Source organism: Onychostruthus taczanowskii, unplaced genomic scaffold, assembly GCF_017590055.1.
Source record: "Onychostruthus taczanowskii isolate IOZ18803 unplaced genomic scaffold, ASM1759005v1 scaffold25, whole genome shotgun sequence".
In the NCBI taxonomy this organism is placed as follows: Eukaryota; Metazoa; Chordata; class Aves; order Passeriformes; family Passeridae; genus Onychostruthus; species Onychostruthus taczanowskii.
The window spans coordinates 2,213,375-2,230,235 of record NW_024499796.1 but is presented as its reverse complement, the minus strand read 5'-3'; the positions used below and the strand labels follow the sequence as shown (position 1 = coordinate 2,230,235).

Sequence of the window (16,861 nt, the reverse complement as noted above, 5' to 3'; positions counted from 1 at the left end):
ACACCAACTCTGAGTCAGAAGAGGTGGGTACCTCGTTTTTCTCGAGGCTGCACTCTGACATCACTTTATCTCCTTGCTCCTGGAAGGTGATGATGATTAACGCCACAAAGATGTTGACAAAGAAAAAAGGGAAGACAACAAAATACACCACGTAAAAGATGGACATTTCCATCCGGTAGCCAGGGCTGGGCCCCTGTTCCTCGTAGGTGGCATCCACCGAGTGCTTCAGCACACTGCAAGCAAATGCAAAGAGAGAGGAAAGGTCAACACAATCCCTGGGAAGCACCAAGGACCCCCTGAGAATCACTCCCTGGCCTTCACTCACGTGCAGGGTTTTCCACATATGCTCAGGAAAAGCTTGCTCCCATCCACGAGGCTGGGAAGAAGTTTTCCTTGAGGATATTTTTAGGGAAACCCTTTGTTCTCACCATTCTGCAGAATGGTGGAGATTTGCTGTGCCCAGATCCACTGATCCCCCTTGACCTCCCAAAGAGGAGAGGATCCAGCTGGATCTGGTTTCTCTTCTCTGGTCAACAGGGATGGAGTAAGAGTGGGAAGAGAGGTGTTGATGACATCCAAGTAGGGGAACACAGTGAGGGACTGGAAAAGGGAGGCTGATGCTGTTTTAGTCTTTATTTTATGAAAGAGTTGAACGTGGAGGCGGAGAAGCCCTGCCCACACACTGCACTCCACGTGTGCCAAAATAAAGTAATGTGCTGAACAGGAAATGTCATTTGGGGCCTCATGTCATGCCCAGCAGACTTTCAGCAGAGCTCACAACACTTTTCCTCCTTCGTTTTCTACCATTTGCCCTTCGTTTTCTACCATTTCCATTTCCACCTGAGAAAGGTGTGTGAGTCCAAAAGCCTGAAGCAAGAACTGAAAACTTTCTGAGCATGCCTGCGCAAGATCACGAGAGCACCAAGGAAGATGCAGAGCTCTGCCTGCTGGTTCACCCAATAATCACACAAAACTTAGTTGATAAAAGATTTTTCTCATTTCCCAGGTCACCTGCTGTCCCTCAGAGCTTTGGGGACCTGCTTTACCTGCACCATCAGCCCCTGCCAGTGCCATGTACTCACGTTGGCCACCCTTCCCCTGTGGACACGGTGAAGAGCGTGAGCAGAGCCCAGAGCACGTTGTCGTAGTGGAACTCGTATTTTTTCCATTCCCTGGGCTGTGCCTCCACCTCATTTTTTTCATAATCGAGGTACTGACCCCTAGGAAAAAGAGATTTGGAGCCAATGAGAGAATTAAAGCAGATCAGGCATTTCTGAGCTCTCAGGAGTGTTGGAAAGCCCCAGCAGCATAGTCTGGACTGTGCTGTGGGTTAAAGACAAAGGGACTCCCTCCAAGTCCATAACAGAAGTAAAAGCCAAGTTGAGCCAGTTCTAGCCATGGGAACTGGACCTGAGGTCTGAAAATGAAAGAGATTCTAATCAGGGCATTCATTCATTAGGCAAAGCCAGCCATTAACACCATGCCTGCCCCTCAATTCTCTGACCCCACAGGAAGTGGGAAACATCTCTGGCTCCTACTCCAGGGTTGGATCTAATTCCTAAATGTATCCCACTTTGTATCCCACTTTGATGGGCTTAGCATGGGGAGAACCCATTCCAACCTACCCTACTCTATAATTTCACATTCCTTTCTGTAATTTAGCTGCATTTTTCCAAGGAAGAACTGCAGTGACAGCCCCTAGGACCCCACCAGAGACAAGCCCTGCAGGTGCCAGGCAGCAGGAGAGGGACAGGCAGAGCAGGACAGTGTTGAGGAGGTACTTTGGGTGCCAAGAAAAAAGCTAATGAGATGCACAACACACCTTACCAACCTGCTGGGAAGGACAAAGCTTTAACAGGGCTTTTGACAGGGCTTTTAAGATATTCACATCCTGTCCCTCTCCTTGCTAATTAGTAGCTCTTTAACATCCCACGCTTCTGATTATTTATTCAGTGTGTTTTTCTAATTCATAAGAGCTCTAAGAATGGAGGCAACAGGTGGAAAGAGGAGTCACACTATCACAATCCCTTCTCAAACATCACACTCAGCTTTCCCAGGAAAGAAGCTGCTTCCCCTGTGTCCTGAAGATCAGAGTCAGAAATGACAGAGCTGCTAAAGAAAAAGAAGGGAAAATTCACCTCCAGAGTACCTGTGATTAATAATTGCTCTTATTTACAGAAGACTCTTCTCACTCAGCAAATCCCTGCCTTTGGGCCAGCCTGGGGAGCTGGAGGAAGCTGCTCCCTGCCATTCCCTGCTCCCAGCAGTACCTGCAGTCCTTCTCCAGCTCCTTGGACTCGTCGGTGCAGTAGAAGAAGCGGCCCTTGAAGAGCTGCACGGCGATGACAGCGAAGATGAACATGAAGAGCATGTAAACAATGAGGATATTGAGGACATTCTTCAGGGAGTTCACCACGCAGTCAAAGACAGCCTGGGGGTGCAGGGGGACAAGGTCAAAGGGTGGGAAGAAAGGAAAAGTTCATCCACATTCTTGGCACCACCATTTAACCACACTCAGGGAATCACACAAGGGTTTGGGCTGGAAGAGACCTTGAAGATCATCACATTCCCACCTCCCACTGTCCCAGGCTGCTCCCAGCCCCATCCAACCTGGCCTTGGACACTACCAGGGATCCAGGGGCAGCCACAGCTGCTCTGGGCACCCTGTGCCAGGGCCTGCCCACCCTCACAGGGAAGAATTCCTTCCCAATATCCCACCTAAATCCCTCTCATTTGGGCCTCATTACCCATCCCGCCACCCATGGATGCTTCAATGGATTTTTGCTACCAAAACACTTCCCAAATCTGAGAGAAATAACTCCAACTTCTTTCATCTCCTGCTTTATCCACAACTTTGGCTGTGCCACTGAATTTTCTGATGCTGCTCATAACATTTATAAAGACAATCACATCTTGTCAAGACAGTATTAGTCCTGAGCAAACATTTCATTATAAAATGAAAATTGCACTTTTTTTATTTTAATTCCAGTAGCTGGATAAAAACTGTTGGAATAATAAGGAAAAAATACCAGAAACAAAACAACCAAATGCTTTGAATAAATATTTTTCTAAAGAGCTGTCTGTCAAAATGAGGTGTGACTAATGTAGTCAGCATGTGCACTCCCAAACTCCCTGCAAAGAACTCCTTAAATCCATTTCCTACGTGGGTATGAGGCCCTGATTCATTACAAGTAATATGCAGTTTCATTTTAGTCAGAAGTTTGTCATAATACCAGAAACTGAGCAGTCCCTGCCCAAGCACAGGGTTTGTACAATCCTGCTTCTGTTCCTCTGAGTGGAAGTGAATCAGTCACAGAATTACTCCTGATGCAACTCTCTTAGGTTGCAAGTGTGAGAAGTGGCTGGAGGTGTATTCTATTCTTATTTTCTGTTAATGGGTCAGCCCTTAAAACCAGGCGGGTTTTCTTTATCTCTTCCAGGACCCATCCTCCCTCCAGGAGGGAGGAGAGGGGAGGAATTTGTTGTTAATGAGACACTGAGTGTCCCTGCATGGCTGATCAAATTCCAGCATCCCATGGGGAGATGCTCCGCCCAGGGCAGGAGCCAAGCATTCCTACCTGGATACAATCTGAGCCTGGAACAGCACAGCAGCCTTTGCCCACTGCATTCCCAGAGGAGCAGCTTTCTCCTGCCCTGCATTCCCAGAGGGAGAGCAGGCCCATCTCCAGCAGCCCTGGAGCTTCAGAGGAAAACTGCAGCCTTGTGCAGGATCCCTGCTCCAGCAGAACCACAGCTGGCACTGCAGGAGGGCTGAGCCCCCATGGGATGGGACTGTGCCACCACCTTGACACACAGGGGTCAGGGCCTGTTCTGACTCTGGCAGGGTTGTTTTCTTGTTGTTTTGTGTTACTGCATTTTTATTTTTAATTTTCCTAGTAAAGAACTGTTATTCGTACTCCCAGATCTTTACCTGAGATCCCGTTAATTTCAGAATTGTAACAATTCAGAGGGAGGGGATTTACATTTTCTACTTCAGGAGAGGCTTCTGCCTTTCTTAGCAGATACTTGTCTTTTCAAACCAAGACAGCAACCCAGGAATTCTAATGGAAATCCCTCTGATCAGCCCAGAAATCCTACATTAAATTTCTACATGGTTCAACATTAATGTTCCTTTTTAGATAAATTTAGTGAGCATAAAACTAAAATTATTTAAGCATGAATAGTGGGCTCAGACAAAAGCAAATCTACAGAACAGCTGACCTTTATTTTGATGTGTAAATAGAAATTGTCAAACACATTTTCACTCTTCCAAAACATTCATTGCTTTTTTCCCAGTTGTCACTGAAAACAGCCCACAAAAGGTATTGAAGAGTCCCTAAACCTCAGAAATTATTGAGTTTTGTTAACTCCTTCCATTCTGTCTTTGCAGGGCCTGGCTGTACCTCAAATTGTTGGTGCTGGATGAGTAATCACAGGCAATTAAATTTATTTTATCTTTTAGATCAGCGCTCTAGGGATAAACCCCTGAACTATGGATTCTTTAATAAAAAGATGAATAAATTAAAGCTTCTTCTATAGCAATGACAAATCTCTTTGGACAGCCTGTGGAAAACCTTGTAATATTCATGTTAAATTCTCTAGGGAAAGCCAAACCCCTTCCAACCCCATTTTCTCCTTTATCACATCAAAGACCATCCCACTTATGAACTGTAATTTAATTTTTTTGCATTTTTTTTCTGTTTGGTTTTATTTTCATGTGGATTTATTTTCACGTGGATTCACAAGAATCCCCAACATTATCCACAATGTTTGCAAAAGCACACAAGTGCTTGACACTTGCTCAACATCTGCCCAGCTCTTTGTGCTCATCTGGCAAAAAGATTTCATTGCAATGAAATAAAAGCAACAGAAACAACTTGGATTAAGTGGTGTCCACCAGCTTCCACTCAGATCAGCCAGAAACCTCCAGAGAAGGAAAAATTTGGGTTGTTTTCTAACCTTTAGTTTTGGCAGCCGTTTTATGGTCTTCAGAGGCCTGAGCACACGCAGGACTCGCAGGGACTTGATGGTGTTGATGTCCTTGCCTTTGGTTCCTCTGCAAGGGAGAAAAAGGCACAAGAACAACAGAGGGAATTGTTTGCTCCCCAGGTCACTCACTGGGATATCTGTGGATATCCAGGGTGGCTTTGGTGGTGGAACTGGTTGGGTTTGGGAATGCTTTGACAGGTTTTGTGTCCATCCTCACCAGGGCTGCAGGCAGGATGACCCAACCTCACCTGGGATGTCTCCAGCAGCACAGAGGAGAAGGCTGGGGCAGGACAGGGTCCTGGCAGGGCTCAGCCATACCTGCTGGCCAGGCTTTGTCACCTCCCAGCCACTCACCAGGATATGGGGCCCTTCCTGCCCCGACTCCACACCTGGACAACGCTCCCAGCCAGGGCAGCAGCACCGGGATAGGAGGCTCAGCTCCTCCATCCCATTCCCAGCAGGAGAAGGGACTAAGCCACACAGGGCTCTTCCCTCACAGCTGGATGAGGCCAGGGGTGTTTCTGGATGAGGCAGGGGCTGTTTCTGGATGAGGCAGGGGCTGTTTGTTTCTCCGTGCACTTCTCTGGCAGGAACATTGTGCCAAGAGGGTTTGGGAGCCTTCCTGGTGAGGGACAGAGCTCTCCTGGGGGTCAGAGCCTGTTCCCTCATCCCTGAGTCTCCCATGGAGGACATGCCACCATTCCCATGCAGGAACATGTAATATGGCAATATATTACATGCCTGGAACAGTGCTGGGGCAGCTCCCCACTCAGGCATGCAGGTGCTGTCAGTCACATTTGGGGTTTAGGTTTTTCCGAGTGCAAGGTCGAGAACATTCCTCTTGTTAACATCAAGAGGGGTTTTAGGGGAAGGACAGAGTTCCTTTCCTCGTGCACTTCCAAAATAAAGAAACACAAGAAGACAACAGGTACATCTTCTTCCAACCCCACGGCAAAACAACGACATTCCCTTTGTTTCATATGGAGTGGAAAATGGGATGGAAATCTGGAACAGAGTTTTATTCATGGCTGGAGATTTGGGTCTGGGACAGCGCTGGGGGAACACAGGTGGGAATGAAGAACGTCTGGGACAGATGCTGACACACCTATTCTGTGCTCTCCAGGCTGCTGGAGATTCCTCTTCTCCAAGAGGGAAATAATGGAAGTACGAGAGGCCTGAGAGACCCACGGAGGTTTGGGAAGGACCGCAAAGCTTCCCCCACCCTGCCCTACAGCCTGTGCTGAGGGAGGAGCACCAAGAGTGGAGGAAACCACCCAGTTTTGCGGCTGGCTGAGCCTGCTCAGCCCTGGAAAGGGAATTTTTGGAAATCCATCCACTTCCAAAGGATGAAGAAATCACTGCTAACCCTGTACTACTCAACAGTAACGCTGGACCAGAACCTCCAACCCAAACCCACAGCCCTGCCTCAGCTCCAGTCCCTTTGTCCCCTTCCCAGGCATTGCACTTGTCTGCAAATGCAGTAAGAGAGAAACTGGAATTTTTGGAGGGCTGTGGGTATCCCATGCATGTATAACGTGAGGAGAAATTTCCTTTCCACAAGATTTAGTGGAAGGGGAGGAGAGGGGGAACAGCATGGACAGGTCCCTATCTTCTCCCTCCCTCATCCTTCAGGGCTCTTTTAGGGCCACTTTAATCCATCCCAGCTGGACCCTGAGCACTGACATGGCTCTAAACCCAGGCACTGGATTTACTCTCAGAGCTACAGGACAGATTTAAAGCCACAAAATAATTATTAAATATTTAAAAAAAATTTGATTCTCATCAGAGGTCTTTGATCTGCTCTAGATGAAACAGGCACTACCAACAGAGTTTTTTCTGCCTTTCTTGTCAGATTCTAGCAGAGCTGACGGTCTGGCCTAGGCTTGGCTTTGCAGATTTGCTTTCAGCTCACTTTCCCTGCCATGGTCACCTCGGTGTCACCAGAGCCACCAGCTGAGCTGCAGCTCCCTGGTGTGACTCTCAGCAGTGCCCTGGCTGCAGAACAGTTTGTTCAGCCTCTCCAGGAGGATGAGAATGGCAGCAGGGAAGCACAAGGGGAAATGGGTCATGGCCAAGGAGATGCCCCAGCAGATCCCACGTGTCCCCCAGGCTGTCCCCTCTAGTCCCTGCACCTCTCCCCTGTGCCAGGCCAAGCCAGTCCTGCGCTGCTCCTGGGGACAGCCAGGGAAGGTGGGAGCTGAGGAGGGCAGGGCTGAGGGAGAAGTGCAGGGGAGACCCTTTAGGGCCATGTGCTGGGGCAGCAGGACAGGGAAGGGATGGCACATGGCGACAAGGGGACACGGAGCCCAGAGCTCTGCTCCACCCCTCCAGCCACAGCCACGCTGCTCTGCCCATCTGCACCCCCAGCCCTGCAAAGCTCAGCTCTGCCCTCCTGGGCTCACTCAGAACCCCAGAATATTCCCACGTGGTGCTTTCTCCTGACTCCAAGAGACCCCAGTTACCACTGCTGTTGTGCCAATTAACAACTGCACTAATGAGGCCTCGTGCAAACGAGAACAGAGACATTTCCCTGCTCTGCTCTCTCAGGGCAGGCTCCAGGCCTGAAGCAAGAATTTCTGTGGGTTTAATATTTTCAGGAAGGTTAAAGAGACATGGGGCAGAGCAAATCCTGGTTCCTTCTTTTCCCTGGAATGGGAGAGGCGTGGATGAGCGAGCTCAGAGGTGGAGGGCAGACAGCTCCAGTCACATGGAATTCCTTCTGCCTCAGCAGAGGACACTAAGAAGGGCTGACTGATTTTTTGACATTCAGGCACTTAAGCAAATAAAGAGCGTGAGCCAATTAAATCTTAATGGGATTTATGCTCTGAGCCATATAGAGAATCCTGAGGAAAAAAAAAAAAAATCCCATTTCTTGTCACAGTAAGGTCCTTGCTATAGGAAAAGCTTTTCCTGGTGCTCTGACCCAGAGTGATGCAAATTGCATTTTAATTAAAAGGATCCTCTACAACTCTTCTGTCAAATAAAACCCTCAGGGTTGGGTTTGGGTGTTTTTAAAACCCTCTCTGCCAATATTGGGGTTTTTTCACTGCTTTCATACAAAGCCAGATGTCTCAGAAAATAAAAGGTGCAGATGGAGCTGGGACTCAGTCAAAAGGTGTATCCAAGCACACATCTGACCTGAATATTGCTCACAACAAAAATAAATTGCCATGGAAGGACAAGGTTTTAATTGACTGCAGAATAACAACTGCAAGATTCAGGACAGCTGAATCCTGAGTAAGAGCTAAAGAGGAGCATAGGACAAAGGCAGACAGGAAAAAAAAAAAAAAAAGAAAAGAAAAAGGAAAAAAAAGAAAAAAAGAGAATACTACCAAAAAAATTGCATTAGATCAATTTTGGGTGCATTAGGCCAGTGCTGTTTTGTTGTTGTTTTCTGTGTCAGTTTGCTGCATGTTTATTTTAAACATTAAGAATTTTTTAAAAGAGCTTTGCAGCGCCTTTTCTCCCTTTAATAAATAAAAGAGCCTTTAAAAATTCAGTGCTTCTTTCAAATGGAAGTTGCTTGTTCCTGTTGCTGCTGCCAGCAGCTCTGATTTCAGGTGACATGGACCCCTCAGAGTCAGGGCATCAAAAATTCAGGGTGAGGTGGAGCCTCTGCCTTCTGTGACTGCCTGGAATCCTCCTGGCAGAGTGAATTCTTCCCTGGAAGAGTAAATGAGGTCACCCCACCCTGCCCACGCACAAAGCCACCTTCTTTCTGCCCTAAATCCTCTGCTTTCCTAGAGAGAAGAAAGAGCCAAGTGCCAAATTTCCTGGACCCCATCAAAGGCTTTTCTTGGCATCCTTCTCCTCGCTGTGGAGGATCCCCCTGGAGCTCTTGGAATGTGGGGACAGAGGACACAGCTTTGCCTCCCACCCTGCCCCTGCACTGACAGCAAAACTGCCACTTGCACACGGTTAAATACAATTTTTGGAACCTCCTTCTTCACAAATCAGCCTTGCAAAAGCCCTGAGCTCTGTTTTCATGGCAGAGACTTTCCCCAGTCAGAGCCTGGATCCCAGCTGGGTCACATTGCCCACACTGGACTAAATTAGCCCTGGAGCTTCCAGCATGGCTGTTTGGAGGTGAAATCCTCTAAAAGAGACCCATATTTCTTCTTTAAACCTGGTTATTAAGATTTTCATTAACTGTACCTTGCTCCTCAGTGCCCACTGAGTCAGCCTCTCAAATCTTTTTGGTACAGATATATCTCCATGTGTTTTTTCTGACTCTCTGCCTTGGATTGCTAGTCTGTTCCTATCTCTGCTGAAGGAAAATCAGGATGGATGAGTTAAAATAATACATTTCACTGGATAATGAACAGTAAAGGGACAGAGGGGTCAATGGGATGGGTGGAACATGGCTGGTTTGTCTCCACAGTGGCAAAGTGTGTGGACACAGGTTGGACAGGCAAAACAGAGCAGCAAGAGACAGGAAGAACATATTACCCCATGAAACTCCTAGAGAGAGATTCCAGCGAGGAGAAGACAAAGAAAGAGCAGAGTCAATGACAAACAGAAACATCAGAGAGATCCCCCAGCCCCTGGCCCACTCCCACCAACGCCACAGGAAAAACCAGCAGAGAAGGGAGGGCTCTGACAGAAATCCCACATTCCCTGCTGGATCAGCCCTTCCACTGGGAAAAACACCTCCACATCTCTTCTCTCCCACTTTGGGAGGGATAACCTCAACTATTTGTTTTTTCCAGGAGCATCCTAAAATTCTGGGCATCTCTGTTCCAAATTTTTCCAGGCCAAATCTTTGCTGCTCTCCCTCAGCTGTTCCTCCCAAGTACATTCTGCACCTGGGGCTGAGAGATTTTGGTGACAAGTTTCCATGGGTTTTTTGTTTGCTTCCATTTCCCTAAGGACTCAAACATGTCTGGGTGTTTGTGGCATGTTTATCTCCAGAAAAAGAAAGGGATTTCTCTTTGAAATGCTTTGCTAAATGAAAGACATTAGTTTATTATTATCAACATCATATTATTGTTCCCAGCATCACTCCAGGAGTGTTGTTTGAAATTTATTTTTTATTTTTCTAACCACAGAGCCGCTTCTAAAAAGCTGCAGGCAGAAAGAAAACCCCTAGCTGCTTTGAGAGCTGGATTTTATCAATCTTGTACCAGTGACTGATACCATCTCAAATGCTTAAATTAACACAGGCTGCTGCAATATTCCAGATGGGACGGTTTCAGGGAGCTCTGTTTTTCCTGGGTTTTTAGGGATGGGTTAATTCAGCAAGAAGTTGGTTCACATCACCTTCAGTGGACAGCCAGGAGGTCAAAACCATTAATTAAATCCCACCTTGCAGGTGGCAGTTGTGGGTTCTTGCAAACAAAGTGGTGACAGCCACATTAAATCCCATTTTTAGTGACACTGAGGAGGGTGACAGGGCTGTAGGATTTGCTGGAAAAATCCAACTGATTGACCAACAAAGAGACTCCAGGAGCTCCTTTTTGGGATTACCAACCCTCAGCTGGCTCTGTGTGTCCATCTGGTTTAACCAAACCAGGAGCTGGGCCTAAGTCCTGGCTCTCTACCCTGTCAGGACTCAGAAATAGAGTAGGGAAAAGTCTTTTCTGGGAATGACTGATTTTCCAGCTTTTGGGCTCCAGCAGGGAGGCTGCAGGCATTCCCTGGATTGGATGTTTCCTACTGGAACGGGGATGAGGAGCAGGGCTTACAGAAAGCAAAAAAATCACAGAAGAAATTCAAATTTTCCCGAGTCTCATAAATAAGCTTGTCTGACTTTAATCTGGGAGACAGTAACTAGGCAGGGTTTATGCAGTCCCTGGCTGTAAAACCTGTTCAAGACTCACTCACAGTGGAAAATAAAAGCAGCTTGGGGCACCTATTATAAAGCACAGGCAGGGGATGTAGAAGTAATTTATTTAGAGGCTGATGAGGTGCTGTTAGATATTCATGGCTCAACACGAGCAACAGAAGAAAACCTGAGCATGAAAATCCTCAGAAAGATTAAAAATTATTCATTTTAATCCATAACTCAAGCAAGGAAAATCTCCCTCAAAAGAAAATGATGTTCAAAGAGAAGATGATTTAAAGGCAGAGCCTGAGGTTTGTTCTCACGGCACAGGGAGATGCTCTAAAAGGCTCCCAAAATGCCCCTTCTCCCATCACTCTTGGAAGTTTGAATTCTTGATGGAAAACGAAAATTCTCATGGAACCCCAGACTCTGGGTTGTGTTGTTTTATGTGATTATTTTACTTCTCTACCTCTCTTCAACTCAGAGGAGGTTTGTTAATTTCTAATGTTGCTACATGGCTTTTTTAAGTTAAATTTTTGATTAACTCAGTCTGGCTTTAGTCAGTCTAGTTCTGAAAGATGTTCCACAGATATGGAATAGAATCCCACACATGTCCAGTCAAGCTTAAAAAGTAGCTTGGTTCTGGATATTAAATTTTAGGTTAGCAGGACATTCACCAAGACAATTTTGCTTAGGACAGAGCAGCTGGCTCCTCCAAAAATTAGATTTTTAATGAGGGACAAAATGTTTAAAGAGAGGACAGCAGCACCCCTTTGAAAACATTACGTTGGATATGATTTTCTCCAAGGCCTGACTAATTTGGAAAAGGATCAGGCACAGCCCAGCTTTCAATATCCCCAAAAATCACACCTGAAATATTGATCCTGTCCATCCACTTTTTGGTTAATTTAACTTAAGACAGTTTATTTATATTTATTTGTATTTGTGTTTATCTGTATTTGCACTGAAGAAAAGCAGATCTAAACCACAAATCTCACAGCCTCGATGCGACAGGAATTTTGACAGCTCACAAAACAAAAAATTGCTGAGGAATATTTTACCAGAAAGGCAACATTTTGTGCAATTTTTTGTGCAGAGCTGAGGGAGGAGCAGAGATTTGGCTCTGCTTAAAAAATTTCTGCCAGTCTAAAGCAGCCCAGCCACGCTCGGTGGCTCCTGACAAAGGTGGATGCTTTTCTCATTAGCTGCTAATTCTCTTTAGCAAGTGAAACAATTTCCTCTCCTCTAATCGTCGGGTCACAAACCGGGGAGTGCGGGGCTGCTGAACATTCCCCTAATTGCTCGGGGCTAATTTCGCAGAAGATTAAACTGGTCAAGTCCCGCTGCCTGTTTCCAGGTCTCTCCCATTGTTTCCCAGGAAAGGATTTGCAAACAACAGTCCGAGTGGAAAATTTCTTTCCATTCTCCAGCTCGGCTCCTGAAGGATGGAAGGAGCTGCATTGCTCTTCCTCTGGTTGTTTCCAAGGAAAAAGGCTCGGATGAGAAGTTAATCTTAATTTTTAAAGAGTTCTTTCTCCATGTTTGTTACTCAAAATCCTCCATGACATGAAAGAAGAACGTGGGGTATTATTTAAAGGCTTAAATACAGAGCTCGGTTTGAGGAGGGAGCACTAAGAGTGAAACTCAGTGGAAGTACAGAAAGAGGAGAGAAAAGAAGAGAAATAGCAAAGTTGTGTGAGCCAGAATAAATATCCACAACTCTGGAAATAAGGGTTTGCCAAGAGTTTACAGAGTTATCAGCTGAGTTCTTGAATTGTTTTCTCAAAATGAGAGCGATTCTCACAATCACTGACTGGAGACACTGGACTGCCATGAAGTATTACAGTGAGTTCCTGAAACAAATTGGCCAAAGAGTCACAAAAACCTTGTCTGTGTGTTTGAATGAGCAGTGAATGGACTCAGCCTAAAGCTGGGAGGATTTTCTCCAGATTCCACAACACAAATTCAGCTGGGTTTATTCTTTTCTTCACACCCCCTGGAAAAAGGGCAGGAACTGAACATTTCACTGAGAAATGGAGCCACAAAAAATCACACAGCCACTGTCCCTGTGCCAGCCTCCTGCCCCCTCTGTCATTTATTCCCTGGAATTCGGGAGGAGGAGGAAAATGAACTTACGAGAAGGCAAAAGCCACCAAGGCCCCACTGACCACAATGAAGTCCAGGATGTTCCACAGGTCACGGAAGTAGGAGCCAGGGTGGAGCAGCAGCCCCAAGTCAATCATCTGCAGAGAAAACCCAGGAAAGGAAGAGTTTTAATAAAACATGGCCCAAATCCATCCTGCTAAGGGGCAGGAGAAGGTTCTGGATCAAAGCACCCTTCACAAATGGCTGAGATACTCGGTCGAGCTGCTCCTCTCTAACAGGCAGGAAAACTCTCCCAAAAATGAAGCTCAAATCAACATACCACAGCCAAAAGCTGTAGAAATGAGAGCTCTCACTGCTCCCTGGGATTTTTTCCACACACATGCATTAATCCTGGTTTTATTCTGCATCTCTTTTATCTTGCTCTGACAGGAAAACCCAACTCCTGCCTTACCCCAACACTGAACCCTGACTTTATGGAATTGTGCTCTCTGGGAAGTTACTGCCCACAGTCCTGGCAAAACCTGTCACCCTACTGAGTAAAAAGATAAATTCTCAGCTTTTTGAAACATGACAAACCAAGAATAAGTTGTTATTAATATTCCTTCCAAAGGGAAGAATCAGGAGTGTCTCAGCAAGGTCTGTCAGTTCCTGGTTGTTCCCAGTTCTTATCCTCTTACACAGTCACAGCTCCTAAAGATATCCTGGTTTTCCTCCATAAAATATGAGATTGAAGCCAGGAGAGCTGTTGCATCTGATTGTGAGAGCTGTTCGCAACTTCAAGCTCTCCATCCTTCCCACCTCTGTCCTGCTTCAGCTTCTCACAAATAAATCTGAAAGAGGAGGTGAATCTTCCTGCTTGGAAAAGTTCTTACCTTGATCACCATCTCAAAGGTGAAGACTCCTGTAAATATATAATCCAGGTACTTCAGAGCCTAAGTGGGAAGGAGAAATGTGTGTTAGGGAAGGCCACACACTGAAATAACCTGCACATAAGCAAGGAGTAAAATATCTAATCCAGCAATGGTCTGTCTGCTGGGATGGACAAAAATCCTCTGGTGGGAGGGCTGCAGATAATTTAGGCACAAACCTGAACCATCTGATTTAAAGCAGCATTTTCCCAGTCCTTGCCACACTGCACCCAGGGTTGGCTCCAGTGCACCTGATTTCTGGCAGGTTTACCAAGGCAAAGGGCATTTCAAAATGAAATGTTTGAACGTGCTTTCCTGAGGATGTTCAAGGTCCTTAGGATCCAGCCTTTCCCACTGGGGAATGGGGTGCCAGCTTTGCAGCTCCTCCACCAAAGCCCCATCAGCCACACAACCCCTGATTTCCAAGCTCTCAAGATCAGATGTGGCTGAAGCAGCAGAAAGGGACAGGAATTTGAGCATTTTGACAGTGAAACAAAGATAACTGGAGTGTGTTCTCAAAGGCAGCTCTAATTCTGCATCGCCAGCACCTGCAGAGATGGGAACGGCCGTGCAGTGAGCTGGGAGGAGAAAAGCACCTGAATTCTGGGCATTTTGGGATGAGAAAAGCACCTGAATTCTGGGAATTTTAGGTGAAGAAAAGCACCTAAATTCTGGGCATTTTGGGATGAGAAAAGCACATGAATTATGGGCATTTTGGGTGAAGAAAAGCACCTGAATTCTGGGCATTTTGGGAGGAGAAAAGCACCTGAATTCTGGGCATTTTGGGTGGCACTCACGTCATTCCTGGGAGACTCAGCTTGGACAGGGTCCTCTGCAGCCAGGGCGATGCTGCTGAGGGCGATGACGATCAGGATCACCATCTCGAAGTAGCGCAGGTTGACGATGTAGTGGAACAGGCGGCGGATCCTGCAGGGACAGGAGCACATGAGGGGTCACAGGGCTGGGAAGGGGGGAAACTGGCACAAACCCAGCAGGAGCAGCACCTCTGGCATTCCTGCTGTGATAATGGGAAGGAAATTTAAAAACAGGCTTCAAATTCCAGCTGGCAGCAGGTCTGTGGTGAGAGCTAAGTAAGGGAGTTCAACATCTTTGCACTGCTCTCTGCTCCCTCTGCAAAGCAGCAACATCCATTCATCTCTTTATCTATTTATCTCCCTATCTAGTTATTTCTGTATCTATTTATCTCTCTACCCATCTGTCAAAAGAGCACTGAGAGCTTTCAAGCATCCACACTCAATTCTGCAAATTATGTATGTGGCACTCCCCCGTCCTTCTCCCTCTGAACTGCCAGGTTAATGCCCTGTGAGCTCAAAACAAGGTCTGAAATCCTTTTAGTGTCAACTAATCCCTTTAAAATGTTGAGACTCAGCTGAATCTGCCTTTGTGGCTCTGAGTGTTCCTCCCACCAATCTCTCTCTGCCTGCACTTTACTCCAACTCTCACTTTACAGCACAAATACTTTACAGGAATAGATTTGATTACTTCCACCTAATCTTTTTATTCGCAAATTGTGTCCGAGGAAAATGGTAAATGCTCCCATTTCTAAGCAATCCAAAAGTCTTCACAAATTGCAGCTAATAATTCCTTCTGACCACAATTCCCAAATCCTTAATTGCACACAGAGCTCTGCATTTGCACCATATTTGTCAGCTGAATAAAGGACTTAGCCTGAGAATCAAATTATAGATTTAACTTGCCAACAACTTTGTTATCTGAGAATGTATTTCAGCTACTCTATCCCATTTTCTCTAAGCAAATATCTGAACAGTGAGAATTAAAGTCTATTTTTCACATCTACTTACATACTCCTTTTCTTTGGCTTGCTAATGGATTCAGAGTGGAAAAGAGTTACAAGTACCAGGGAAGCAAATGTGATAGAAAATATCCTGGAGAAAAGTGCTTTTGTGGACCTCTTAACTGTGGTTTTCAGTCTGCTATGAGAAGATGATCATCTCCATGCCCGGAGAAGCCACAGAAGTGAAAGGCAACATTTCCAATACCATTTTGAACCATAATTCCTGCATCAAACTCAATCCATCAAAACAATACCAAGCCCCTATTTTCAGCCCCTCGTCGTTCATAACCAGCAGTGAGATGTGGGAGCATTTGTGAACCGCCAGTGGGGCTTGAGAAATCACTTCACAGCCCTGTGTGCCACTTGGGGAAAAAAGGAATTTATTTCTGCTTCCCTGAGCTGTTTTCCCCTCTGGCAGCACCCGGGTCATGGATCCCCAGCAGGGCTTGGAAGGGAGATGGCAGCACTGGAGTGGGGAAAAGCTTCTGACCCCAGAAAGGGCTCTCAGCTCTGTTCCCAGCAGCCAGAACCCCGGGGGGATGCAGCTGGCTCTGCACCTTGCCCAGAGGAGGACAAACAAGCTGCTGACATTCCTGGAGTTTGGGCTTTGTCTTGGTATTCCCCCTTGGCTTTCTTGTAACACATTTTTTCTGCCAGTGAACTTTGTTTTTCCAATGGCCTTTCAGCACCGTTTTTATTTTGGTTTTCTTTTCTGGGGGGAAGTGAAAGCTGGAGGAAGCTGAAACAACAAAGCAACTGAAAGAACCCCCAGATCCTGGACTCTGAGGCTCAGAAGATCCTAACTGGGATGAGGGCAGAGAAAAGAAGCAGCCATAGGATACAAGGAAATGTTGCTGCTTCTCTGCCTGCCCAGCCCAGCCCTCAGCCCAGAGCCCTGGGCTCAGCACCTCTCACTTCCCACCCAGCCCTGCTGCCTTGGCACTTCTTTCCCAGCTCATTTTTGGTGGTCGCTTCACAGCAAAAAGACCAAACATTAGGGAAATAACCATTTCCTTATCCATCCAGATGGAGGCCAAGCTCCATAACCCTAATTTGGCTCCCCAGCTGATGGTCCCAGGGCTGCCAGAGCTCCAGGAGCGTTTGGACTATGTGGGATGGCCAGGATGGGATTGTTGGGGGGTCTGTGCTGGGCCAGGAGCCAGATCAGTGATCCTGGTGGGTCCGTCCCACATCAGTCAGGAGATTCTGGGATGCTGTTCAGCCTTTAGGGGGTACCACAGGGGCTTTTTGGATGTCAAATCTGAGAACTCAGAGCCT

The 16,861-nt window shown here is 46.5% G+C and overlaps 1 protein-coding gene across 1 annotated transcript in view; it reads right to left on the bottom strand.

The window, feature by feature from the left end:
* Positions 1–16,861, bottom strand: part of LOC121336980 (voltage-dependent N-type calcium channel subunit alpha-1B-like) — a 289,393-nt gene that overhangs the window by 53,045 nt on the left and 219,487 nt on the right. The window contains 7 exon segments of the mRNA XM_041406692.1: positions 32–233; positions 1,083–1,220; positions 2,271–2,431; positions 4,960–5,056; positions 12,890–12,996; positions 13,732–13,791; positions 14,565–14,694. Of these exon segments, the coding sequence (XP_041262626.1) occupies positions 32–233; positions 1,083–1,220; positions 2,271–2,431; positions 4,960–5,056; positions 12,890–12,996; positions 13,732–13,791; positions 14,565–14,694 (895 nt within the window).